Source organism: Pimephales promelas, chromosome 5, assembly GCF_988280905.1.
Source record: "Pimephales promelas chromosome 5, fPimPro1.hap1.1, whole genome shotgun sequence".
Lineage (NCBI taxonomy): Eukaryota > Metazoa > Chordata > Actinopteri > Cypriniformes > Leuciscidae > Pimephales > Pimephales promelas.
The window spans coordinates 42,345,071-42,371,931 of record NC_142773.1 but is presented as its reverse complement, the minus strand read 5'-3'; the positions used below and the strand labels follow the sequence as shown (position 1 = coordinate 42,371,931).

At 37.3% G+C, this 26,861-nt stretch overlaps 2 protein-coding genes and 1 long non-coding RNA gene across 7 annotated transcripts in view; 1 reads left to right on the top strand and 2 right to left on the bottom strand.

The window, feature by feature from the left end:
* LOC148981519 (uncharacterized) overlaps nucleotides 1–5,054 on the bottom strand; it is a 46,642-nt gene extending 41,588 nt beyond the window's left edge. Inside the window, exon 1 of the long non-coding RNA XR_016168417.1 lies at nucleotides 4,782–5,054. This is a non-coding gene — a long non-coding RNA (uncharacterized LOC148981519). The remainder of the gene's footprint in view (nucleotides 1–4,781) is intronic.
* Nucleotides 5,055–11,113: 6,059 nt separating this feature from the next.
* On the top strand, nucleotides 11,114–16,238 carry LOC148981518 (uncharacterized). The gene is made up of 6 exons (XM_089131586.1): nucleotides 11,114–11,381; nucleotides 12,466–12,637; nucleotides 12,740–13,570; nucleotides 14,860–14,927; nucleotides 15,063–15,106; nucleotides 16,042–16,238. Exons 1-6 carry the CDS (start codon nucleotides 11,181–11,183, stop codon nucleotides 16,130–16,132), a joined length of 1,407 nt encoding a protein of 468 aa, XP_088987712.1. The 5' UTR covers nucleotides 11,114–11,180; the 3' UTR covers nucleotides 16,133–16,238.
* Nucleotides 16,239–19,847: 3,609 nt separating this feature from the next.
* LOC120468845 (uncharacterized) lies at nucleotides 19,848–26,338 on the bottom strand. 5 transcript variants are annotated; one of them, XM_089131582.1, is made up of 14 exons: nucleotides 25,148–26,338; nucleotides 24,426–24,506; nucleotides 23,786–24,178; nucleotides 23,493–23,594; nucleotides 23,078–23,310; nucleotides 22,775–22,953; nucleotides 22,545–22,638; nucleotides 22,122–22,466; nucleotides 21,880–21,997; nucleotides 21,748–21,797; nucleotides 21,479–21,593; nucleotides 21,102–21,380; nucleotides 20,791–20,952; nucleotides 19,848–20,156 (listed from the first exon to the last, which is right to left on the bottom strand). In XM_089131582.1, exons 1-14 carry the CDS (start codon nucleotides 25,389–25,391, stop codon nucleotides 19,951–19,953), a joined length of 2,601 nt encoding a protein of 866 aa, XP_088987708.1. In that variant the 5' UTR covers nucleotides 25,392–26,338; the 3' UTR covers nucleotides 19,848–19,950. The 5 variants fall into 5 exon arrangements, with proteins under 5 accessions (XP_088987708.1, XP_088987709.1, XP_088987707.1 ...); XM_089131583.1 differs by having other exon boundaries at nucleotides 21,102–21,377; XM_089131581.1 differs by having other exon boundaries at nucleotides 21,102–21,377; nucleotides 21,706–21,797; nucleotides 25,148–26,337.
* Between the last annotated feature and the right edge of the window lie 523 nt (nucleotides 26,339–26,861).

Sequence of the window (26,861 nt, the reverse complement as noted above, 5' to 3'; positions counted from 1 at the left end):
ATCTGAACTCGTGCACGAGCAGCGTCTCACTCATGACGAACATCCAGCTGTTAGAAATCGACATATTTCACTCTCGCATCAGCATAAGGACATTTAATAACATCTCTGGGGCATTTATAACGCAACGCATTCTCACCCCAAGGCGTCACCTTTGACCATGCTTCAATATTTGACGTTTTAGGCGCCCTTTAGCGTCACTTACATGACGCGATCCTACGGCGTCATCTAACTGACGCTAAAGGGCGCCTAAAGCGTCAGATATTGAAGCATGTCCAAATGCTTCCCAAGGCGTCAGTTAAGTGACGCCTTGGGGGTGAGAATGGGCTGTATAACACTGTACACACAAAACACTTTACACACATGTAGAGCATACATAAATGTACACACACACACACACACACACACACACACACGCGTTTCATCTAAATTGGTTGCATTTATACTTCTATTGTTTTATACACAGCTAGTTATAAATATGATGACTTTCTCCATTAACACACACACACACACACACACACACACCAGTGTACTGTGAAGAAGAGGAGGTGTGGGAGATGTGTCAGGTTTAACTCACTTCTTGATACAAGACACACACACACACACTCAAACATACTGACATACATATACTCACTCTCTTTCACACACACACACACACACACACACACACGTGCACACACCAACATACTCTCTCTCTCTCTCACGCACACACACACACACACACACACACACACTGACATATACATATACTCACTCTCTTTCACACACACGTGCACACACAAACATACTCACTCTCTCTCTTTCTCTCTCTCTCACACACACACACACACACACACACACACACACCGAAACATACTCACTTTCTCTCTCTCTCTCTCTCTCTCTCACACACACACACACACACACACACCGAAACATACTCACTTTCTCTCTCTCTCTCTCTCTCTCTCTCTCTCTCTCTCTCTCTCTCTCACACACACACACACACACACACACAACCACTCAAACACACTGACATACATATACTCACTCTCTTTCACACACACACAAACTCACACTCAAACATACACACACACTGAAACATACTCACTTTCTCTCTCTCTCTCACACACACACACACACACACACACAGACTGACACACTCAAACACTCATGACACACACCTCTCTCTCTCTCACACACACACTGACACACTCAAATATTTACTCACTCTCTCTCAGACACACACACACACACACACACACACACACACACACACACACACACAGGTGCAGCAACTCAAACTCAGTTTAGTGAATGAGCCTCATATTTCTATATTCTGAACTGCCAGACAGATATTTATGATTATTTCCATTTCTGCACTCGATTCATTCTTCAGTCGGATCTCTGTTAAAACAGCTGGCAAATCTGCTGTGACACACACACACACACACACACACACAACTGAATCATTTTAACTGACATACCTCACTTTCTGAAGCTTGACTCATTCGCTTCACACATGATGATACACACACACTGACAATCTCCTAATGAATCCCAACACACACACATCCTGTGGCTCCGCCTCTTCCTCACACACACTTACACATCACGGACTATAAACCCCGCCTTTAAGACCAATCACATTATTAAACTTATTTAGGAATCTTTTTGAACTGTGCACTCTTAGAAGAAATGGTTCCATCCCCCGCTTCATATATGGAACTCCAAAATGGTTCTATATAGAACCTTTTTTTTGGTAAAAGGTTCTATTGGCCAACTATGGAACCCCAGGGTTCTAAATAGAACCCAGAGGAACCCTTTTTTTAAGAGTGTATAGAACCTTTTAGGGGTTCCAAATACATAGCGCTGATAGAACCTTTTAAGGTTCTATATAGAACCTTTTCTTCTGAGAGTGTAATGTGTGTGTGTGTGTGTGTGTGTGTAGTCCTAAAAAATAAACACATCCAAATAGGTTCAATCTCCATACATGGTATGCTGTTTTTCTCATTTCGTCCTGTTATCCGTGTGTGTGTGTGTGTGTGTGTGTGTGTTTCACATGTAGAGGCCCAGAGGAACTCCATGAATGGCGTTCGTTACCATGACAATAAAATTACTACAATACAAGACAAATCTTTTCAGATGACAACGAGTGTGAGACTTTGAGTTGGCCAGCGTGCACTGAATATATAATCATACACACACACATTAAACATCAGGACCGAGAGTTGATCTGAATCAGTGATGCCGAGTAATTCGACTCATTTCTAATTTTGCAGAATCTCTATTTGAGAGTCAGTTATCTGCATTTATCAGCCTTCATTATTCGTTAATGTAGATTTTAAAGTCCTTAATGATTTGTGTTTACAAATAGAGGTCTCACACACTCACACACAAACAGACACACACACAGGCTCTCTCTCACTCACACACACCAACCCGATCACACTAAATGCGTCTTTATAGCACGCATGTGTATTGTCGTGTAATGTATACGCTAAAGTGAGTTTTTACGTGCATATGATGCGCACACACACACGCATAGGCTTTCTCACATACACACTCACGTCACATACACAAGCGCGCTCTCTCTCTCACACTCACACACACACACACACACAGCTGCATTATTGAAGCACGTGCTTTCACCGATCTCACATGAATGAGTCACGAATTTAACATTTATGATTTTACGTCAAAACGTCATTGGAAGAGAATTGAAATGCCGCTCATTTTAAACAATCTAAACAATCATTTTTTAAAGTATTTTTTAAATAATTTTTTAACCGAGACTATATGTTTTTTACAACACAAAACACTTCATTTTTACGTTCCATCCTGAAGAAAATTTAATATTATTTTTTATCATTTTACATGCACATGTCTTTCTTATGTCGGTTTATATATATATATATATATATATATATATATATAAATAATCATCGCACAACGTCACAAATAACCTGCATTTTAAAAGCACAAAAACATTTTTAAAAAAAACAGACTAAAATGAATTAAATGTCTTTCTCTTAAATAATCTAGGCTACTGATTTTATTTTTTTGCTGCCGTATCTATTAGAGAAAAACAAATGTTTTTGGTCAGTATTTTTAAAAACATTTTATCCCATTTATTTTCTCTCTCTTATTTTCACCACATTTTTTTCATTCTTTTTTGTTTCGATTTCCCCTGAATGATTTATGTGTGTATTCACACGGACTTTCCTGTGAGAAAGGAGAGTTTTCTAATAGTTTCATATATACATTATTTCGATTCTCGGACCCAAATCGTCTTTTAAATGTCAGATATGGAGAGAAAAACACAGTTTAATATTATTTATGATTGATCAAACCTCTCGCTTCCTGGCAAATTTAGGCTACGTTATAAAACAGGGCTAACCAATTAATGAATGAAATGAAGACAACATGTATCTCTTGGATAATCCAACCAACCCCGAAATATCACATAACAGTGTTTCTATAAAAGTGGAGAACAGAAATACGCGTTAAACTGCTGGTGTAAAGTGTGCATTTCTTATAATAAGTAATGAAATAGCCTATCATAAAAACGCGCGCTCGTGTGTGTGCGCGCGCCTACTAAATTTCATTTCCTTTTAATAGCCTATCTTTAATTTCCCCATCATCTATTGGTGTTAAAGGAGTCTGCGATCTTCCGTATTTTCAGCAAAGTTTATATTTTAAATAAGTGTGAAAATTGTTGAATCATCTAAATCAACACTACTACAATAAAAAGACACGAATTAAGAAAAGACATTCATAAATAAAAAAATAAAAAGTTTGATTTACAGTCCAGGCAAAAATGTCTTCCTCAAAAATAAATAAATTCAATAAACAGAGAGGACTGAAGGCCATCAGCACCTGTTGCTGACACACACACACTTATGAACACACACTTATCGCATCTGTGATTTTTGTGTAAAAAAAAAATAAATGTGCTTATTTAAAAAATAAAAATGTTATATTTTATATATAATTTATATATTATAATTTATCATTTATATATTATATTTTTATTTTAAAAATACAAAAAAATCACAATTGTTTAATGAAAGTAAAAAATAATTTAAAAATGATAGCCTATAATAAATTAATTTAAATGAAAATGTCGATGCATTAAAGCAAGACGCCTGTTTTTATGAAGAAACGGCTGTCATTATTCATCTGTGTCTTTTGTTGAAAATAATCCTCGACGTGTGAAGAGTGTGTGAAAGAGAAATACACAAACAGGAGAGGGAGAAACACGAGGCCTGAAGAAAGAAGTCAACATCAAGTTCAACAACGAGCAGTTCCTCATTATCATGACAATATTGTCTGGGAGCCGCGAGGGGCCACACACACACACACACACACACACACACGCGAGTCTGGAGACATTTTCCCATCAGGAGCCCGAACTCGAGGCCGCAGACACACACACACACACACACACTGTGCTCTATACCAACATTATTCCTTCCGTATGCTATTAAATGCATTATTTCTTAAAATGCGTGAAACTGTATGATCTATATTGTGTGACACACATTCAATGCAAAGAGCAGAAACCCTGCAGAACAGCATGCACGAGCTCAGGGTGCACCGTTATTAAAAGCAACTGAGAAACACATCTTTATCAAAAAAATGCACAACACATTGCATAACCAACATCAAAAGTTCAAAAGAGTCCATCTAATTAACACGCGCAAAAATAATAAATGCACGCTCGCGATCGGGTGCGTTAAGAGGATAGCGGATGCAATATGTGCCATGGAGAGTTCAGATGTGAGGAAAGTGTGAGAGCTCACCGTGTTTTCATAATGAAAGTTCTCGGAGAAGAGAAGCAGAGCCTCTGCAGACCCTCATCGCTCCTCCATTTCAGCTTCGTCTGCTTTTGTTCCAGCTCTGCGTGCGCGAGCATCTTTCTCTCCTTCCTTTCTTTCATTTACATCCTTTAGCGGGTTTGTTCGTCAGCAGACAAGCGCCGAGCGCGAGAGCTGAAAGAATGATGGACTGGGCGCGAGAGAATGAAATAGAGAACAGAAGGGGAGGGGCAGAGAGAGGGAGAGAGGGAGAGAGAGAGGCAGGCACAAAGCGAGCATCCATTCCCATGGAAAAGGCACATTGCAGCAGATTGTGTGTGTGTGTGTGTGTTGCTAACCGCACGTTTTATTAACGCATCTCTAATATAATGTTTTGATGCATCATGGCACATGTTAAAGCTTCTCTTTACTAACTCTCACAAACGACTTTGCGACAAGAAAACGCACTGTTCTCTGTTTCAGCTCGCGCGCATCATCATATACGTGACATCAAATAAATGACACGCGAAGCCAAACATGCTTCATGTGTGTAACAGCAACAGTGCTACACACACATGCATGACTCGCCATGTTGAAGAAGCACATCATCAGCGCGAGCACGAGCGCGGGCTCCGGTTGGTCGGTGTGGTGTGTGTGATTCACCACGCGCGCGTTCAAACCGATGCTGCGCGCGCGTAACGCGAAATCGACGAGAGGGTGTGCATAGATTATATGATGCATGGATACATTAATTAAAATGACAGAAAATAAAGCTGTTATAACTACATTATTAGCCTATGCTATTTAACAAAATACACAATATCACCTGTGCATCAGTGACGTTTGGTTGCTCGAGGGTTGTAACTTGTATTTCTTAAAAAGAGTTTCTTTTGATTGCAATCATTATTTTAGATTTTATTTGCTATTTTAATTGTGCAAATTGCCCGGTTTCTGTGTGTGTTTTCTGTCATTTAAGACGATTGAGTTCGAGTCGCATTCATAAACGTGTATCTTTAGTTCAATTCCTGTATCGCGTGCAGGGATTTAAAAAAAAAACTTCCAGATTCACACGGTCACGCGCATTTGTTTTATAAGGGTTCAGTTAAACCATTTTCTTTTCAAATATACACGACGCTACATTATTACAGTATAAACATATCTTCTTTCTTTCAACATTATGATATCATGTTTTACCTATTCACATTGCAATATGAAACGTAATGTAAAATGTTCAATTCAATCATAAAATGGTTGCAATAAACAATTAAATCACGTCGTTTATTGAATTGATAATGTGAATGGAGAATCATTTTGGCATTTTCATGAACAGTAGAAACTTTAAATTGTGAGGACACTGATTTCACATTTTTTATCGTGCATGCATCTGATGTCATATCATATAATACATCATATCATATGATATATTATATGATTATATTAGGCCTATATGTGCTGACGGCCTTGGAATGGATCAACACAAAGTAGAGCGCGCGCTTTAGAGAGAGAGAGATGACATCATTCTGCACTGTATAATTAACAAACATTAACTTTCACTCCAGCATTTTATTGCATATATGTTTTTATTACATATATTTTGTTTAGTTTAATTTATTTATGTTTTGAGCTCAGCAATATCTGTTAGATTAATATACAATATTTGAAGTAATTGAGAAAATAAAGCGTCTCACGTATTTACATTTTCAAAATATTATTATATAGCCTAGCATTATATTATAAAATTTAATAACAGAATAGACAATTTATAGTTTTTTGTGCCAGCTATCTTCGTGATCAATTAATCGTGTTTAAATTAATTAATCTCTTTCATGTGTTCGTTATTTATTTTTTATTCAGAGATAAATGAAGATCAACATGCAGATTATGACGTAATTCACATCAAAAAAGATATTTTAACGTCTGAATTTTCAGAAATTCTGCTGCAGAAACACGAATCTAAAAACTCGCATGATCATGAACATCTTATTCTATATACAAGATGATTATGAAAACGGCGTTTTCGTTTTTACGATGTTTTAAGAGACAAAAAACCTCGAGTTTGTCAATGAAAAAAATATGATTTGACTTCATAATACAGCGATTTGCCCTCTTATCACCCCCCCCCCCCCACACACACACACACACACATAATCAAATCAAACAGGAAAGTTCTCATGGTTTGAATGTGATGTCAGTCACACCATCATCATCATCATCATCACTGACTATTAGACCACACACACACACACACACACACACACACATTCTCTCTTTAATCCACAGAAATTCAGAAACTAAGCTTCACAAGCTAAAAGAAGCATGCAAAATATGCAAGAAATATTAGAGTATGTGGATCCAGAGTGTGTGAGTGTGTTATTCATTATTCAGTTTTATTTTCAATTACTGAAAATCATATCAATATTCATAACAAATGACTTGATATTAATCTACTCTCTTAGATTTTTTTGATGAAGCCGTTTTTAATAAATGACCTTTCTGTTTAAATATAGAACACAAAACATGAAACTTTTAACTACATTAATAATGTGTTTTAAACTTTTGTTTAATGTTATATTTTTTGCCATTTGTACAGTGCTGGTCAGAATTATTTGGTAAAGATGGCTGAAAAAAATAATAAATCTGCATTGTTTTGATATTTTATTTTAAAAAAACAAGCAAAAATCGAACCTTTCATTGAAGTCAAAGAATTGAGAATCACATTATGAAATTATATGTTCTTTATACAGGAGAACACTGCAATATTTAAATCGAGAAGACCATATTTGATCGTATTTCGTGGGTCTATCATCGATATTTCCCTTTTTTCTTTGCAGTTACTCATATTCCGTTGACTGTGTATCATTTGATTGTAATTAAGAAAGTTGAAAGTGTTCTTGCTTTTGTTATTCCCAAGAATGATTTTAGTCCAGAGATTTGGATATTTATATGCATCTATTTTATTAACGCAAACATATTCTTAAATATGTGTAAACCGAACGGCATCAATGGACAGTAAATCTGCACTTGAGTTTTTAACCTTCATACATTAATGTCAGCGAAATATTAGAATATATCAGAACAGCTGCGTCCCGTCCCATTAACATTAAACACTCGTTTATACCTTACACACACACACCCCTGTTCACACCTGTGATCTGCACCTGAGAGCTCAATGATGAATAGCATCAAATCATAAAGCACTTACACTATACATGCTAATTAAATACTAGCTAATCATTGCAACGTGAAGTGTGTGATGCAGCTTTACTGTGTGTGTGTGTCGGCTGGAGATTTACATCATGCTTTCTTATTCTGTTCATTCAGTGTGTGACGTTTTTCACACTCCTTTAACCAGTTCAAGTGATTCGGTTTGACTGTGTGTGTGTCTTTAATTCACTCTTTTGCTTTCACACCGATAGAAACACGACGGCATGGCAGGATACAAAATATTGTGCATTACAGCTCAGATTGTATTAGAAAATAGAGGCCACACACACGCTCACACACACACACCTTCACACACACACCTTCACTCACTCACTCATTCATTCACACTCACTCTCTCTCTCTCTCACACACACACACACACACACACACCTTCACTCACTCACTCACTCATTCATTCACACTCTCTCTCTCTCTCACACACACACACACACACTCACACACATCTGTGCAAATTATAAAAAATGACAAATATCATGCAGAGATGTACAGATATGATTTGTATGAGAGGAAAAAGTGGAAGGTCTACAGTTTTTGTACAGTTTCTCCATGTTCTCTAAACTCACTGAATCACAAATTATCATATAATCATATTAAAATATAATAATAGCCTCAGTGGTTTTCTAAGTGCTGTTACAGTAATGTAGGATAAATCAATTTAATAAATGTCTACATTTGTGAAGTGTTTACTATGTTTGACAGATACTTTTTCATTGCATTGTATAATAATTATGATGATCAAAAGTACAACCTGTTGTTGATTTTATTAAAAACAGAGGCAAAAAGTCCACCATGACACTAGACCATATAATGCAGAAATGATCTCCGTGTTTCTCTACAAACACACCAGCACACACACACACACACACACACACACACACACACCGCTTGATACAGTAAACATCAGCTTTTCACACGTGTTTTTACACAGTAAACTTCAACTGATGTTTTACGTGTTCTTCACATCTGCTCATTATCATTAACAGTTGAGCGAGGCTCCTCATTGGCTGTGAGCTGCGGTCACATGATCAAATGCTGCACTCTCATTGCACACAGACCTATACAAGTCATACACTGAATTAACGCACATTTAAAATAATTTGCGGGTTTTCACTATCACAAAAATGTCTTCCAAAAACATGTTGAATGAAAATATGCATGTTCATGTAAAAATAGCAAATTAAATACATGTTTAAATATCTAAATAACTGCTCCGTAATCTCAGCGATGTCTCACACTGAAAGTTTGCGTTCAAAGCGCAAAGATGTCATTATAATTGAATGTGCATCATCATCATCATCATCATCATCAAGAGTTGTAAGATCACAGACCCAAACCTTTACAACGCTTAAGCTGATAAACAAACACACATTTAACATATTTTCCACCTCTCATTAATAATCTTATTTTAAATGATCCCCGTAATAGAAGTTTTATATTATTATAGCCTAATTAGATCGTCAGTCAGTAAAGAAGCACTTACAGGTTGTGTGTGTCTGAGACGCGATCAGTGTGTCGTCCTCGAGAAGCTCTCAGTGTTTCTCACAGAGTCGGATCTTTTCATTGACTCAGGCGGGGGAATATGTTAATGCAACACATTCTCACACCCCAACTCGTCACATATGGACGCTTGGGCAGGACCCCTTGGCGTCATTTCTTGACGCACTGGGTATACCTTTGTCGTCATTTTTCAACGTGCAGGGTAGTCCGATAGACTTCTATAGTTCTCTCAACCGGAGCCTGTAGCGTTGCAATTTGACGTCTTGGGTAAGCTCACCGCAATGGTCTGCTGCGAATGGGTCGAGAGTCGAGACTGCAATAAAAATGAATAGGCTACAATAAATGATCTATGCCGGGGCTAGTATAGTGGTGGTGATCCAACTGTTTCTACATGTTTAAAAACCCTCACAATCTGATTTCAAAGTGCCCTCAGTCTCCGCAAAGGTTTAGCGGCTTCATGTGCAACCGCATTCATCGATGAGTTTAACAACGCTCATTGTGTTGTACAACCATTCATCGGTGAGTTTAACAACACTCAACTGCAGGTAAAGCGGCATTCAGAGGGGAGTTTAACCAAATCAACGCTAAACTGCATGTAGAAAGGCATTTAACGGTGAGTTTAACAACGCTCCACGGCGTGTGCAAGTAAGCAGTTTAAGCGTTTTCTCGTCGAAGGTTAATGTTACTGGCATCCATGATGTACACGTGCTTTAGAGCATGCAGGATAACGTATTTTTATCGGAGTTTGTTTATGTTAATAAATATATATATAATGTTTATATAAAATTTATAATGTTTTTTTAATTTAAATTTGTATTTTTTTAAAATCATCTAAATTAATAACGCTGACGTCACTGTATGGGGCGATCCCGAGGTCCATTGCGATTTTCCACTCGGTAAGTAGAAGAGTTAATTAATAGAGATGGATACTATTCTTAAATGTACACATCAAAAACTCTTGAATTAGGACAAGAAGTTGTGTTTAGAACCTTTAGATGTGTAAGGTGGCAATTTATTTTGACAGTAAATGATGGAAAGAGACAATATGAAAATATAGCTTGATGCTGCACCAAATGTGCAGGCCAGCGAAGTTAATTGAATTAAAGTTTTTGTCAAATTTTGTTGCATATAATCCTATGAAATAATCATGTAAGGCAATACTAGTGGAGATTTTAAGGTTTTCAGTATTACATTAGCACACAACTGTTATTCAACATTATAAATGTTCAGATGAAGAACGGTGTTGCCAGATTGGTTTGTTTTACAGCCTATTTGTTTAAAATCCACGCAAAATTATATAATTAACACTCAAACAAATGTATAATAAATAATATAAATTAATTTTTATGCCCTTTTTATCACACTTAGTGCGACCTAAAACCAACCAATTGGCTGGAAAACTATCCAATGTGGCAAATAGAAGAATACTGTTGTAAAATTAAGGTGTTCAATTCTGATTTGCTTTTTTCTCTCTCATCAGGTCCTTCAATTTTGCCTGCTCTTTATCCCACACGACACATACACACACAGAAACACACAATAAAGGCACTTTTAAGAGCCACGTCTGTCTGTTTCTTCTCTCTCTCTCTCTCTCTCTCTCTCTCTCTCTCTCTCTCTCTCTCTCTCTCTCTCTCTCTCTCTCTCTTTCTGTTGTTTGTTTTTGTGTATATTTGTTGTCAAGTCATGACAAGGCCCAAATTCAGGCCCTGCCCTTCTTGCCAGACTCCCAATCAGGCAAACAGGAAAACTTGCAATGTTTGTTTTGCAAGCCTGTCCACCAAAAAAAAAATCCAAGAAAAAGTGGTGTCACTGGATAGCCAGTGGGGGGAATCTGTGCTTAAAAGCAGAAATGCTGGGCGTATAATTGATTCTGCCCGTATTGCAGTAAGTAAAAGTGTTAATATTTCATAAGTTAGTGTAACCTGAGGTGAAGCTGAAAGCTTGTGTTTTTCACACATTGCATATCAGACATATATACCAATGTGACCTGGCCTTTACTAACATAGTCTTATTGCATACATGGAATAATCCTTTTTTACCTACAAATTGTGCTAGAGCGTAACTATAAGTTGTGTTCTCTGTGAAGTATTAAAGGAGTAGTTCACTTTAAAAAAAATTTTTGCTGATAATTTACTCACCCCCTATGTCATCCAAGATGTCCATGTCTTTCTTTCTTCAGTCAAAAAGAAATTAAGGTTTTTGATGAAATCATTCCTGGATTTTTCTCCATATAATGGACTTTAATGGGGTCCAAACGGTTCAAGGTCCAAATGACAGTTTCAGTGCAAACTGTTCAAAGGGCTTTAAACGACTCCAGACGATGGATAAGGGTCTTATCAAGCGAAACAATCGGTCATTTCAAAAATGACTCGAAAAAAGATTCGTTCATTTTGATGAACGAGTTCGAACAGGAGAGTCACGAACGCTCACAGACCAGAGCAAGGCGACCATTTGAGCTTATAAAACGTAAACTTTTTTATTTATTTATTAAATGACCAATAGTTTCGCTAGATAAGACCCTTATTCATCGTCTGGTGTCGTTTAAAGCCCTTTGAACAGTTTGCACTGAAAGTGTCTTTTCTACCTTTAACTGTTTGGTTCCCATTGAAGTCCATTATATGGAGAAAATCCTGGAATGTTTTCATCAAAAACCTTAATTTCTTTTCGACTGAAGAAAGACAGACATGGACATCTTGGATGACATGGGGGTGAGTAAATTATCAGCAAAAGTTTTTTAAAAGTGAACTACTCCTTTAAGTAAGGCATGATTGCAATGACAGAAACTGCAGAGTACCTCTGGCCTTATCTGAAACTGGCCATTGATTGTACAGTTTAAGAGTAATGTTTCTTGCATTGTACTCCAACTCCATCAAATGTTTTTAAAATAAAATTGCTTTATATAGTACTAAAGTTTCTAATAATTCAGTGGGTTTAACTAATGTGTGATAACTGCTTTTGTTCATTTCAGGTGAGTAAACTTGAAGCTGTGGGGTACAAGCCAATATTATTTATTGGCAAGCCAGACAAAAGGGCTTCAAATAAATGGGTTGCAGATATAATTACCCATCTGCACCCCACTCCTGTCACTAAAACTCTTTTGGATAAAATGCGGAGGGCCTATGAATTTATCTTGACAAAATGTAAGTAATGTTTTGGTTTTGCAATTATGAATATTTTAAGATACATGTATATTTCTTTGTTAATATGTTCAGGTTTTAAATTAAAGTAAACTTGTATTATAGCAACCTCCTTAGCACAGCAACCGGAGAGTCAAGCAGCAGAGGGTCGAGCGGCGGCAGAGGGTCGAGCGGCAGCGGAGGACCAAGCGTCGGATAAAGTGGCGGCGGAGGATCAAGGGGCGGCGGAGGGTCAAATGGTGGCGGAGGATCAAGCGGCAGCGGAGGGTCAAATTGTGGTGGAGGATCAAGCGGCAGCGGAGGGTCAAATTGTGGTGGAGGATCAAGCGGCAGCGGAGGGTCAAATGGTGGCGGAGGATCAAGCGGCAGCAGAGGGTCAAATGGTGGCGGAGGATCAAGCGGCGGCGGAGGGTCAAAAGGTTGCGGAGGGTCAAGCGGCGGCAGAGGATCAAATGGTGACGGAGGATCAAGCGGCGGCGGAGGATCAAATGGTGACGGAGGGTCAAACAGCGGCGGGGGGTCAAATGGCTGTGGAGGGTCAAGCGGCGGTGGAGGGTCAAGCGGCGGCCGAGAGTCAAAAGGTGGTGGCGGGTCAGGCGGCGGAAGAGGATCAAATGGTGACGGAGGATCAAGCGGCGGCAGAGGGTCAAATGGCGGTGGAGGAGACTGTATTTGTTCTTAACCTTGTTCCTTTGTCTTCCCCACTCTCTCCAACCTCTCTCTCTCCTACTTGCTCTTCTACTTCTACATCTATTCTTCCTTCACTTTCTTCCCCACTTTCACTGCCATGCTCTAAATCTTTGCGACAAATTAAACGTAAAAACACCTCTACCTCTTCACACTATTCTCGCTCTGTCTCTCCTCCATCTCTGTCTGCCTCTTCCATCTCCACGTCTTTGAGTCAGGAAGGGCCACGTGTGAAGAACAGAAGAAAAGGTAACTTTTTGCATGGTACATCTTACTCCACACTAAATAATTTTGCTCCAGTTAGAGTTGACTTCATGTGAATTGGAATAATTCAGCGAACAGTTATTGGTACCCAGTTTGCAGTACTTTTTTTTTCATATTAAACTATGTTATTCCCTTAACTAAGAGGAATTGATACATACCTCTGTCGTCTCAGTGCGTACACTCAATCACTCTGGCACGCAAGACACTTTGATCGCACTTAACTAGCCCAGTTCATTCAATAGGGGCCAAGCAGAGAAGCGACCAAACACCTCCATGTTTTCCCTATTTAAATACAGTTACATTAGCAGTGTAACTCGACCTAGGATGGTGACACAAAATAAAACACTGTGCTTTTCTAAGCGTGTAAAGTAGATAACTATATTGTATGGGGGAATACCACAGCAAGTGCAAGTTCATATATCTATGAACTCGGCGCAGTAATATCTTCACTCTGTCGAGGGAGAGGACTTTTCACGAGTGATGATATTACTGTGCCGAGTCGAAGTGCTCCCAAGCACTTGCTGTGGTATTCCGCCATACAATATATTTATCCACTTTACACGCATAGAAAAGCGCAACGTTTTATTTTGTGTCACCATCCTAGGTTGAGTTACACTGCTAATGTAACTGTATTTAAATAGGGAAAACATGGAGGTGTTTGGTCGCTTCTCTGCTTGGCCCATATTGAATGAACTGGGCTAGTTAAGTGCGATCAAAGTGTCTCGCACGGCTGAGCGATTGAGAGCACGTACTGAGACGACAGAGGTGTGTATCAACTCATCTTAGTTAAGGAAATAACATAGTTTAATATGAAAAAAAAGTTGGAGTATCCCTTTAAGGTCCCTTGCACACTGATTCTGAAATTTTGGTATGCGTTTTTACGTATTCTTCATTCGGTGGCTCTGAATTGTCAAAACACCATTCAAAATTCTTGCTAATGATCCAAAAACCTTTTTTTTTTTATAACAGATGAAAGTTTCATAGGCAGTGTGTAAACGTGATTGACTAAACATTTATTTGTTGTATTTATTTTGTAATGTGCGAAAATTTCGGACGTGAATTACGGAGTTGGTGCACAAGAACCTTTAAGAGGACTTTTGGGAAACCAGTCCTGTATTTTTGTTTTATTAGCAAAAACAGGGATGAATTTACTTTGACCTAAATGGAAAGGACTGCATATCACCTCGCATGTGAAATTATAAATTTGGACAGATTCCGCTACAAATCATGGCATCATGGCTAAATAAACTTTCCTTGTCTTTTCATCATTTCAGGTTGCCGAAAATGTAGTAGGCAGAAGGTTTTCCAGTTTGATCGAATAACTGGGGAACGGATAAATGAGGTAAAATGTGTTCTGTTAGGCTGCTTAGTTTTCTAAATTAATGATTTGGACCTTTCAAAGATAATACAACATGTTATGTCCTATTCCGTGATTGCTTAAACAGTTAAAATTATTATTATTCATGTTTGTGTGTAGGGGAAAGCTGAATTGAAAGTCCACTGGTTGCCATGCACTGTGTGGTAAGTCATGTTTTATTAATTATTCAATTCCATGTTGCAATGCAAATTAGTCTATTCCATGATTAATATGATGTAGGCAAAGTTCTGGTGTCTTGCAAGCAGCGTGGAAGTTCATGTCAGTGTTTTCTGTGACAAGAGAAAACTCACTGGTCTGTAGTTGTTCCCGTCAGTAAATCATCCTCCGAGGTAGCCTTTTGAAAAACTGGAGTGAGGTCAATTATCAGTACTCAGAAGCAAATAGCAATGAGGTAGAGGCATTTAGAAGTGCTAGATCCCTCAGGTAGGTCCTAGGGAGGTAGTAACCTTTACGACAAGCATTCCAATGATGAAAAAATTATGGAATAGTCTTCCGAGCATTCCAAATTCAGACACACTCTCTTAGTACAGACTTAAGACAAATATCTGAATTTGAAATGCTCGTAAGACTATTCCATCATTTTTAAGACCAAGGGGAGAATGATCTACCTCCTTGTTTTTATTTAGAATATTCTATTTTTTTATATCCTGGAATTGTATGATTAACACAATGGATTGTAGGTAACAAGGAGCTGAAACATTCAGTACTTTCTAAAGTAATTAATATAGTTCTAAAATTAGCTGACAGACAGCCAATGTATGGACAATAAAATGGTCCTGATGTGATCATGTAAGTGCTATATACATGTAAAAATTATTATTATAATTATCATGGTTTCTGTTTCTAGTAAGTACTCTAGTGGCTAGCTCTAGCTCTGAACTAGCTTATTTATTGAGCCTGCAAGGACATCCACTCGGTAATGCATTACAAAAGTATTATCATGCATACATAAATTAATCTTTCAGCATCTGAAACACTTTTACATTTTGATGAACTATCTAAATTGAACCCAACAGTGATTTAGATTTGTTTTCTCTGTGTTCTAATGAATTTTTTTTGCACTTATGATATTTTACAGTGGCAAAACTTGGGATGATACGTGGGAGCCTGCCAGTGAATTCGCACATTTTATGCCTAATTCCCCACATCCCAACCAGCTTTCAGCATGATGTGTCGTGAGCCTAGTCAGCTGGACTTAAGCAGATTTTTTCTTCTTTTTGTATTCTTTTTATTTTTTTTTTCTTGCTTTTGTTCATTAAAGTTTTTTGCACAATACCCAGTCTCTTTTGTGTTTACTTGCTTAATGGTGTTTAAAAAACAACCTTTTTCATGAACTGCACAGATCATAAGGGAGAAAATTAGTGCAGTTGGGAGTTTGACATAATGGAATTCCCAAAGGAATTATTAATTTTTTTTATTTTTTTTTTAGTTTAGGTAAGTCTACTTTATCTATTTGTTTGGTAAACAACAGAATACTCCTTAATAATGTCACTTAAATGTAGTGGTGTTTGAAATATTCAATTACAATATTAGATATTAATTCCTTTAACATTTATAATCAAAATTGTTATTATTGTAATTACCTATTTATATTTGCCTTGCATTTATTCACAGCAAAATAATGTAAAACTAAATGTGTGTGTGTGTGTGTGTATATGTATATATATATATATATATATATATATATATATTGGGGGCAATGTGTTCTTCAAAGAGAAGGGGTTAAAGAAACGTCTTCATATATTTTGGCACATCACATGAAAAACTAAGGTGAACTACAAGGTAGTGGGCATTCATGGTGAACATGATGGCTTCAATTTACTTATTAGATTATATATAGTTTTCATTGAAGGGGGGTTTGTTAGTCCCTTTTGAATTTGATTAAGAGATTTATTTACATCCGTTCAAAACAAATACTGCAATGCTATAATAACTATCAAGAGTTTGTATTTTTGTAAGATCGCTCATATATTATTATTACGTTATACAATAATACATTATACATAAATAATCATGGAAATTAAGTCGTATTTCTTTCAATGAAAAATAACAACAAAATAAATAAATATCCTGGATTTGTGTACATCAAAAGTCGGAAGAACCACCAAATGGCCAAGTGTGACGTAGTTTTGACGTTTCCATGGCGCCAGCAGGACAAGCTGTGGTTGGACTAACGTTTATGTCAGAATAAAAAACGCTCCATATCGCAAACTATGTTTTGCTGTCGTTATGACGTCAATAATACTACCAGTTAACAATGAGGTATTGCTATATTAAAAGATATTACACCTTTACCGAGATCCTAACCCTAACCTTGTAGTGTAACTACACACTTCAATGAACTACAATTTACAGCGCCCGTCCCAGTGACACAACGATAGAGGCTCATGGGTAATATAGTTTTAAAACGTTTTGTTATGGAATTAAATAAATACAATCTTTAATGAACAAAAGTACATCTAAATATGTTAATTAAGTTAATCTCTTCGACATATTTGAGATTCAGACTAAAATGTGGTATTTCACTGTGAGCACTTTTTAAAATGCTTTTGTAACACCTTTCCATGTATGCCAGACATCTCTGTTCAACATTATGTATTAAACATAACAAAAATAATTGTCCTACCAATTTTCACTTCTATACGCTTATCAGACTTTGCATTTGCAGACTTTGCAGAGTGTTTTTTTTTTTTTTTTTTGCTTTTCCAGGGGTGCTACAGGACCCCTGAGGGAGGAAGGGCGGATATAGCTACTCTCTTCATCATGGACAACAAACTGTATTGAGTCACATTTATATCTGCACATATTCCCCACCTTTTCTATATTTATATATGCTTGTGTTTGGTTTTTGATCTGCACTCGTAACACAAAAATACAGTAATATTTTACAAATGTTTTAAAATAGACTTTTCAGAATTGCTAAAACACTAACCCCGTTTACAGACAACAACTCAAAATTGTTCACTTATTTCTAATTGATGAGATCAAACCAATTGCACATAATACAAGTCAGTTCAGAGTTCCAAAATTGATTTAAAATGTTGCACTGAATGTTGATACAAACAATGGATGGTAACAATATAAGAGGGAGAGTATGTGAAATAGGTGGTGAACAAAGAGGAAGAGGAGGAGGATGAGAAAGAGCAGAGCAAGGTGTGGAGAATGTTTTAAAGGCTGGATCTGCTTTAGCGATTTTCCTTTTGCCTGAGATGACATTGTCTGTGATGTGGCCAAGGTCTTCCGGCCGGACCAACATGAAGACATGATGTTGAGGCAGAATCACTCTCTCACTGACCATGATTTTGCAATAATTCTTCTGAGTGTACATTTCTGTTTACACACGTTTTGATAATAATAGTATAATAATACAATAATATAATAATACACTTTTGAATATACCATGTAAACACTGCTGTTCTAAATCTAAAGCTCTTTGGTCTTTCATAGGCTTATATCTACATTTCAATACAATGTTCTACAGTGAGAGTAATCTGCTGAGAGGGGTAACAAGTACGCGTAAACACCAATGCAATGTAGAAACAGAAATTATATATTAGGCCAAACATTACTATTGTACACATAGCATACAACAAAACTATAAACATGTACATAAGCAATGTTTGCACATGTGAGGAGTGTGTGTAATGTTTGTACATGTGAGGAGTGTGGTGAATAACTAAGTGTAGCATTTTGATTGGTTGTGTCTTTGTGTTTTAGCTATCTTGTGTAGCTATCTTATTTTTAAGAGAATTGTGTGTAGTGTTTTGAAAAAAAAAAGTGTTTTATGCAATTGAAAACTGAGTCAAAAGCTGATAAATAACCTATGGTTTGAAGATTTGGCATATAGTTTTGCACTTTGAGTGAGAGGTTTCAAAAATCATGTGACATGAAAAGATTTTGTGTGTAGGCAGTTGGTAAAAACTGTAACATGCTTTTGATTTAGGCTTTTTTCACGGTAACCTTTTTGTCTTTTGCAGTTGTCTTTTACTGTATTTTCACAGTATGCAAAACAGTGCTGAAGACATTCAATACTATATAATATTCGGTAACAATATGCATTTTACATTCCCGTTACCCATGTACATACTATATACTAATTATAGTAAATACAATCACTGGGTAATAACTATGTTCTAACCCTGAACCTACCACTTGCCCATGTATTAGCCTTATATTAGCCAGTACTTTCTAGGTAAGTACACTGTAAGTACAGTACTGTAAAAGGAAGCATTAACCTATATTCAGTACAATTCTATACTTGCAGTGCTTACAGTACACAATTTATTCACCTTGTCATTATTATACTTTTTAACGTAATTGCAAAAACAAAATTACTTAGTTGCGATACATTTCTTTCTGGTAACTGCGTGTTTTGGATTCTGTTCTTAATTTTTTTTTTTTTATCTATTGTATAACAAATGATCTGTAGTGATCATAATAATGATTATTCCTCCTCATCATTATGGTTTTCCTCCTCATAATCTGCTTCTTCCATGTCACTAAACAGGTTTCAATGGGCTTTATGCACAGCTGCACTACTTCCTGAATTTCAGTCAGCTCCTTGTTTCCTGTCTGCCATTATTGGCCAAATTGATTAATTCAGGTGTGCTTGACCTCAGTAGTCATGGCAACAATAATCAGACACACCTGAATTAATCAATTTGGCCAATAATGGCAGACAGGAAATAAGGAGCTGGCTGAAGTTCAGGAAGTAGTGCAGCTGGGCATAAAGCCAATTGTTATACAGCACCCTACAGTTCAACTAATGAAAGTTACTATACCTCACAGTACAGTACTTTAATTAATGCAATTACATTCCACCACTGACTGGTTTAAGAGGCATGCATGTACACATTTCTATGTATGTGAAAGAAGAGGTTACACTTTGGTTTTATTTATATGGTGATAAATAGCAGATTTTATTACATGCTTTATATTCATAGTTAAGGCTATTGTCCAAGTATGAAAGGTGTTACAGTCTTGTAGATTACAGTCCATCATCAGAAATGTCATCGTCACTGTCGTACTCATCAGATGATGCATTGTCCAAAAAGCTGATGTTCTCTGCTCCAGACAAAACTTGGAGGTAACAGTCTCTTGCTTGCACCTTCATTTCTCTGATTTGATGCCGCTTTCTGAGGATGATGCTGTGCAGACCTTTCAAACCCTCTCCACTTAGATCACATTGCGAATCTTAAAAGAGGAACACAAGAATATAATACCAGCCTTAGAAACGTTATAAACAGTCATCATTGTTGTGTGTATATTTATTAGGGCCCCCTAATAGCAATCTTTTGTCGGTGCAACCCTATGGCTATAGCCTGGTTGAAACCAGACCATTCATTCATAATTGAGTTATGGTCTGGCAAAGCATCATAGACAAATCATTTCCAGAGGGGCGTCACCAACGGACATCGCGGATAGACCTAAAACCAATCAGAGTGATGAAGGAGATGACGTATGCAGAGCGGCGGAGAAACATCTCCGAGTGTTGTTCTTTGCTCGGTTTTTAACACAAAGGAAACGTTCAAAGCGTTTAAAACAGACACGATAGCTGATTCGAATGAGTGATTTGACAGCGGCACCCAACTTTATAATGTAGGCTACAAAATCTGCTTCAAAATCCTAGCGCTGTTGTCATCGTGTAAAGCCCGCCCCAACGTTTCTGATTGGTGCCACGATTTCGACGGATTGGAAATGAGCTTGAATGAGCTCTTTGCCAGACTAACTTTCAGAGCAAATCTAAATTTGCCGGAAGTTGTATGGGTTTTCCCAGGCTACTATGGTTATGTAATTTATTACAAATACATAATATAGAGTGTCTCACTTGAAAATAAGCAGGACAGCTCTCTGAGGGTATCAGAACGAGCTGAGAGAGATTTCCAATGGTGGTCCATCTCTGCAACAAGAATCTTCTGCTCCTCCTCAAGCCTTCTTACTGACATGATGATGTCAAAAGCTCTTCTCTTTGTCCTTAGATCGACAGAGTCTGGAATGCATTTATGATAAATAAACAAATCATTAGTTTTAAACATCAACCTTCAAAGACCCTCTAAAATAGTATGGGGTTGCAGAATAACATTTGAAGTCATTATGTATCAGATTTGTCAGTAGCAGTCAACAGTCTAGTGTACATACCACTGTGTGGGAGCTGCCATGGCCAAGCTGTCTCACCAGACAAAATGGTGTCTAGGCAAAGAGTTTCTGTGATTGGAACCATTCTGTTGTATTTCTCCACAACAGATGTCAGGATTCCCTTCTCCTCCCTGATCTTGCGGCGGATTCTGGCTCGACCTTTGTTGCCATCGTTATCTTTATAGAGACGCTGGGAACGTCTCTTGATACTGGCTACCAGCACCTCAATTCTGCTGGCCAGGGCATCAGCATCATTCGTAGTTGTTGTTGCTGTTGTTGCTGCTGAGAAGAAATAGGTGTGGTTTGCACTTTACAATACCAGTAACAATTACAATTATTTGTGACTAAATGTACAGTATTACAAGTAATCATTTCCTTACCGTCAGCCCAATCCTTTACATCATTCACCCAGTCTTCCAATTGGCTCGCTGTCACTGTCAATTGGGCTTTCATGGTCTCTAGGTTTTGTAACTGGCTTTGCAGAGATTTTGTGGTCTACAATAACAAACAGTAGTTAGAAACAAGAACCAAATGTTCGATGCACAGCTTCATACACTGCTAACATGCAATACTGAACATCTAAAATTAATTCTACTGATGTCATTACCTTTTGATATCGGCGGGTCAGTGAGATTGCCAAATTGTTAACCTTTTGCTGATTCCAGCGCATGGCCATGAGAGTGAGCATGTCTGTGCGTCCTGCAAAGACAGAAAATAAGATGTTACCATATTCCTCCAAATTAGTATATAAGGATGTACCTAGTGCAGTATGTCACCTTACCTGCTTTTGACATATGTTTTGTGGTCACTGCAATCCTAGAGAGGAAGGCATTGCACTGTTCCACCTCCTCCCCCAGTGTTAGACCAGCCCCATCCTGATATGCCCCACTCCATTTCACCTGGTTAAGAATAATAAAAATTAAAAAAAAAAACAATTAAAAAAAAACAACAACAAAAAAAAAAAAAAACAGATGTTTGTAGATTTAGATAATACAATTATATCATATAGCAACATTTCCTTACCTCACATTTAAAATCATGGGCTTTGGCATGAAATACCGAAAGGAAAGGCTTCATGTTCAGAAGGTGCTGGAGCTCTGGACAGCTTTTCGCAACTCTTTGGAGGTAGGGCCAATATTTGCAGGTCACATCCATGCAAAAAAAAGTGATTTGCCTACTGGCCAGCTTTTCTTGCAGGTACAGGGGATAGGCAAAAATTTCCCCCCTATACATATTTAAGGCAGAGAGCAGGACACCGTGCCGACACACCGCAAGCTCCAATCCCTCCTCGTCTACCTTGCTGGCAGATCTTTGTGAGGTCTCTCTGGCTGCTGACCACTCACCTCCACAAACACCTCTTCCACTGACCTACAATAAGAAAAATGGTGGATGAAAATAAGACTCTCATAAACAAACTCTTCGGAAAGAGGTTTTACAAAATTTTACATGTTTGGTTGTGTTGTGAATGTGGTCCACAAATCTTTTCACGTCTTCATCCTTGGCAATGAAGACGTCTTCAAAGATGGCCTGTTCCTCAGATCTAAAAAAATAAAAAAACAACAATTGGTGATGGATAACAATTTATGATAACTTATAATCTGAGATTTCTTGGTTCACACATTAAAGAGTTATGTTTTCCTATTAATACAAACAATGTGATACACAGTTTGGAGTACCTAGCAGCATTCTTGAAACGATAATGCTTGCGGTTTCCATCAACTGAAACTGCAAGCATTTCAGGGGTGCACGCAGGACAGTTAAAGGGTTCTTCCTTGCACATATTGTCCAACTCAAATCGCACAGCCTCCCACTCAAAAAAACTTTTCAGAAAACTGTCCGCTGAGATCTTGCCAGTCTATTAAAAACAAGGAAACCAACAGCTAATAATGTACAACAAATAAATTAGCATCAAACAGTTTATCAAACCACAACTCAACAAATATCAACAACACTGCAGGATAGATAAATTAAGTACTCACACGACCAAAGCGGACAGTTCGCTGATTCAGCATTCTTAAAAATGCTTGGCAGGACAGTCCTGGTGCCGCCATCTTCATTTCTTCAAATGAAAAAAATACATCTGTGGCATAAACTGTGGCAAATTGAAGGGTTGCAGGCCAGTAGTCACTTCTGTTTAGGTCAGCGACTCCAGAAGTCCAAGTGGCTTGGCATGCCTCACAAATTAACTCGGGCATGCTTAGATCATGTCGTCCTGGAAATATCAAAAACACATCCACTGTAATGTAAACCAGGATTTGTGTTCTTTGTACAATTTATACATTACTTTAAAAGTTTTATATCAATGTCAAACTTGTAGGTAGTCACGTATGGATATATATTTATTTTTTAAGATGCTTCTTAAACAGGACAAAATAAAGTTCTTCACATTCTTACCATTCATTGTGACCACAGCAACAGTCTTTCCTGGACTAACCCTCAATGACTCTGGTGAGCAACCACAGATTTTGTCAGGCATCTCCACAGGTACAAGCCGGACTGAAAAAGAACATATGGTACAATTGAATTATGATCAATTTGTATTGACTGAGATTGTAATAGATCACTGGCAATGAAGATAAATCCAAGATAAAACAATAATGGAAAAAAAGGCATAATTTAAATAATAAAGCTTATGAGCTTAACTATTCTGAAAATTATACAAATGTTGAACACAAACCAGAACTTACCACAATGGGAAAGAGCCATATCCACCACGTAAGTTGTTGGAGGCAATGGTTGGAAGAATCCAGCAGTCATGGCATCTCTGTTGTGAAGAACATGTCTGGTGTGCATGCTGACGTCACATTCAGCACAGAAGAAGGGACGTGGTCTACAGTCACAACACCGGACAGCCGCTGGATTACTCCCACACTGTTGGCAGATGTGTGTTGCCACATGTTCCCTTACCGCAGCCGTGTTTACTAGGCGGGGTCTCTCTGCCCTCCACCTCTCTGAAAAGAGACTTTGTCTTTTGCTCCAGTTTGAGGAAGCCAGAAGAGGATCTCTTGGGGTTTCAAGAGGTGATGCTTCATCACCAGAGAATTCACTTAGTGAGTGTTGGAGATCTTGTAGAAAACACTCTGTAAATGATATGGAATATTAAAAAAATTCATTCCATGTATGTGTGTATATATATATATATTTTTTTTTTTTTTTAACAATATTAAAGTGTACTCAATTTGGCTGTGAAAGGATCAGTATTCTACCAAAGTTTAAAGTAGAAACATTTATTTACATTCTAACCCACTGTCATAAATGTCATAAATGTCATATATATATATATACATATATATACAAGGGCTAATGGTGACACAATGAAGTACACACCAACAGTCTCTGGAGTAAAGGCCACCTCACAGTTAGGGTCAGGAGCAATGAAGGGAGGATCAGTCTTCCGAATGTGATCAGCTGTAGAGGATAAAAACAACACAAATCAACATTTATAACTTGTCCCAATGCCTGGTTGCCCACCTAAAATGGTGCAAGCTCACTGTTTAACATAGAGCTAGAGAGAAATATTAGTACACTTATTTTCCAAACCCTAATGGGGAAAGTCCAATTACTATTGGTTATCTGCATATAAGGTGTCATATAGATGATGACAGCAAATATGAATCCTTATATAGAAGCAGATTAAAAAGAAACACGTTGGTTGGCAATTGACAACACACTCTGAAGAATAAAGTGTTTCAAACACAGCCTTGCCAAGACCAATAACTTGAAAGAGATTAAGTATGATAGTAACCAGGCTATCTCATTTGACGTTATATTAACCATTTTGACAAGAATGCCTGACAATGTCAATACAGCCCACAATTAAACTATTTTTTATGCTTTGCAGAAATATCTAATATTAACCTGAATGTGTCTTTCACTTAATCCAAGACTAATGATATCTTTCATTAATCTACTTTTTATGCAAAAAATCAAATGACTGATTCTGGGTTGACTGTTTCCCTGCCATATTACGCTATAAATGTATTGTAACATATACACTCATAAGTGGTTAAACAATCTACAATATATCTTGAATGAAAAACAATACTGACCCTTATCTGAATGATTCCTGCTTGATCTTGGCCTCGCATGAACGATATTTCCAGTATTGTCTCTTTTTCTCCAAACCACCCTCGGTTCAGGTGTCTTTACTGGTGCTGCTGCTGCTGCCTCCTCTTCCTGCAGCTCATCAAGAAGGTCATCAAGACTTTGGAGCTCATCTTTCAGTTCTTGGTCATCAACCAAGTTATCCAAGATCATGAGATGATCTTGGATTTCTGAATCACTCTTGGACATTGTGATGGGCAGAAACACAAACAGACAGAAAGACTCACAACGAAGAGATGACAGACAAACAAATAAATGTAGAGAGAGAGAGAGAGAGAGAGAGAGAGAGAGAGAGAGAGAGAGAGAGAGAGAGAGCTAGAGAGAGACTGATAAGTGCAGATTAACAAGACAGACGTGGCTCTTAAAAGTGCCTTTGTTTGTGTGTGTGTTTTGTGTGTGTATGTGTGTAAGAATAAAACTCGTTTTAGAAGCTGCCAATTTTGAGGGTCCTAAAGAAAAAACAGAATTGAACATTTTACACCAGTATTCTCTTCATCTGTGTTGCCAGAATGAGCTATATTTTATGTGATATTCATTGTATACAGTTCAATAAACTAGAATTTAATATTGTTAATGACATTTTAGAAAATAATTAGACAAGAAATGTTGTCTAAAATTAAATTATATATAATTCATATACGAATCAGTCAATAAGTTATGATATAATTACTTATTACATTAATTATACATTAATTATACGATTTGTTTGGGTGTTAATTATATAATTTTGCGTGGATTTTAAACAAATAGGCTGTAAAACAAACCAATCTGGCAACACCGTTCTTCATCTGAACATTTATAATGTTGAATAACAGTTGTGTGCTAATGTAATACTGAAAACCTTAAAATCTCCACTAGTATTGCCTTACATGATTATTTCATAGGATTATATGCAACAAAATTTGACAAAAACTTTAATTCAATTAACTTTGCTGGCCTGCACATTTGCAGCATCAAGCTATATTTTCATATTGTCTCTTTCCATCATTTACTGTCAAAATAAATTGCCACCTTACACATCTAAAGGTTCTAAACACAACTTCTTGTCCTAATTCAATAGTTTTTGATGTGTACATTTAAGAATAGTATCCATCTCAAATTAACTCTTCTACTTACCGAGTGGAAAATCGCAATGGACCTCGTGATCGCACCATACAGTGACGTCAGCGTTATTAATTTAGATGATTTTAAAAAAATACAAATTTAAATTAAAAAACATTATACATTTTATATAAACATTATATATATATTTATTAACATAAACAAAACTCCGATAAAAATACGTTATCCTGCATGCTCTAAAGCACGTGTACATCATGGATGCCAGTAACGTTAACCTTCGACAAGAAAACGCTTAAACTGCTTACTTGCACACGCCGTGGAGCGTTGTTAAACTCACCGTTAAATGCCTTTCTACATGCAGTTTAACGTTGATTTGGTTAAACTCCCCTCTGAATGCCGCTTTACCTGCAGTTGAGTGTTGTTAAACTCACCGATGAATGGTTGTACAACACAATGAGCGTTGTTAAACTCATCGATGAATGCGGTTGCACATGAAGCCGCTAAACCTTTGCGGAGACTGAGGGCACTTTGAAATCAGATTCTGAGGGCACTTTGAAATCAGATTGTGAGGGTTTTTAAACATGTAGAAACAGTTGG

Bases quoted from the DNA above. Each gene is read 5' to 3' on its own strand.
- LOC148981518 (XM_089131586.1), top strand. From the start codon at position 11,181: ATGACAAGGCCCAAATTCAGGCCCTGCCCTTCTTGCCAGACTCCCAAT. The intron at 11,382-12,465 runs GTAAGTAAAAGT...TGTTCATTTCAG, and splicing joins TTGATTCTGCCCGTATTGCA to GTGAGTAAACTTGAAGCTGT. The intron at 13,571-14,859 runs GTAACTTTTTGC...TCATCATTTCAG, and splicing joins TGTGAAGAACAGAAGAAAAG to GTTGCCGAAAATGTAGTAGG.
- LOC120468845 (XM_089131580.1), bottom strand. From the start codon at position 25,391: ATGTCCAAGAGTGATTCAGAAATCCAAGATCATCTCATGATCTTGGAT. The intron at 24,179-24,425 runs GTGTGTACTTCA...TATCATTTACAG, and splicing joins CTTTACTCCAGAGACTGTTG to AGTGTTTTCTACAAGATCTC. The intron at 22,639-22,774 runs GTACTCCAAACT...TTATTTTTTTAG, and splicing joins CGTTTCAAGAATGCTGCTAG to ATCTGAGGAACAGGCCATCT.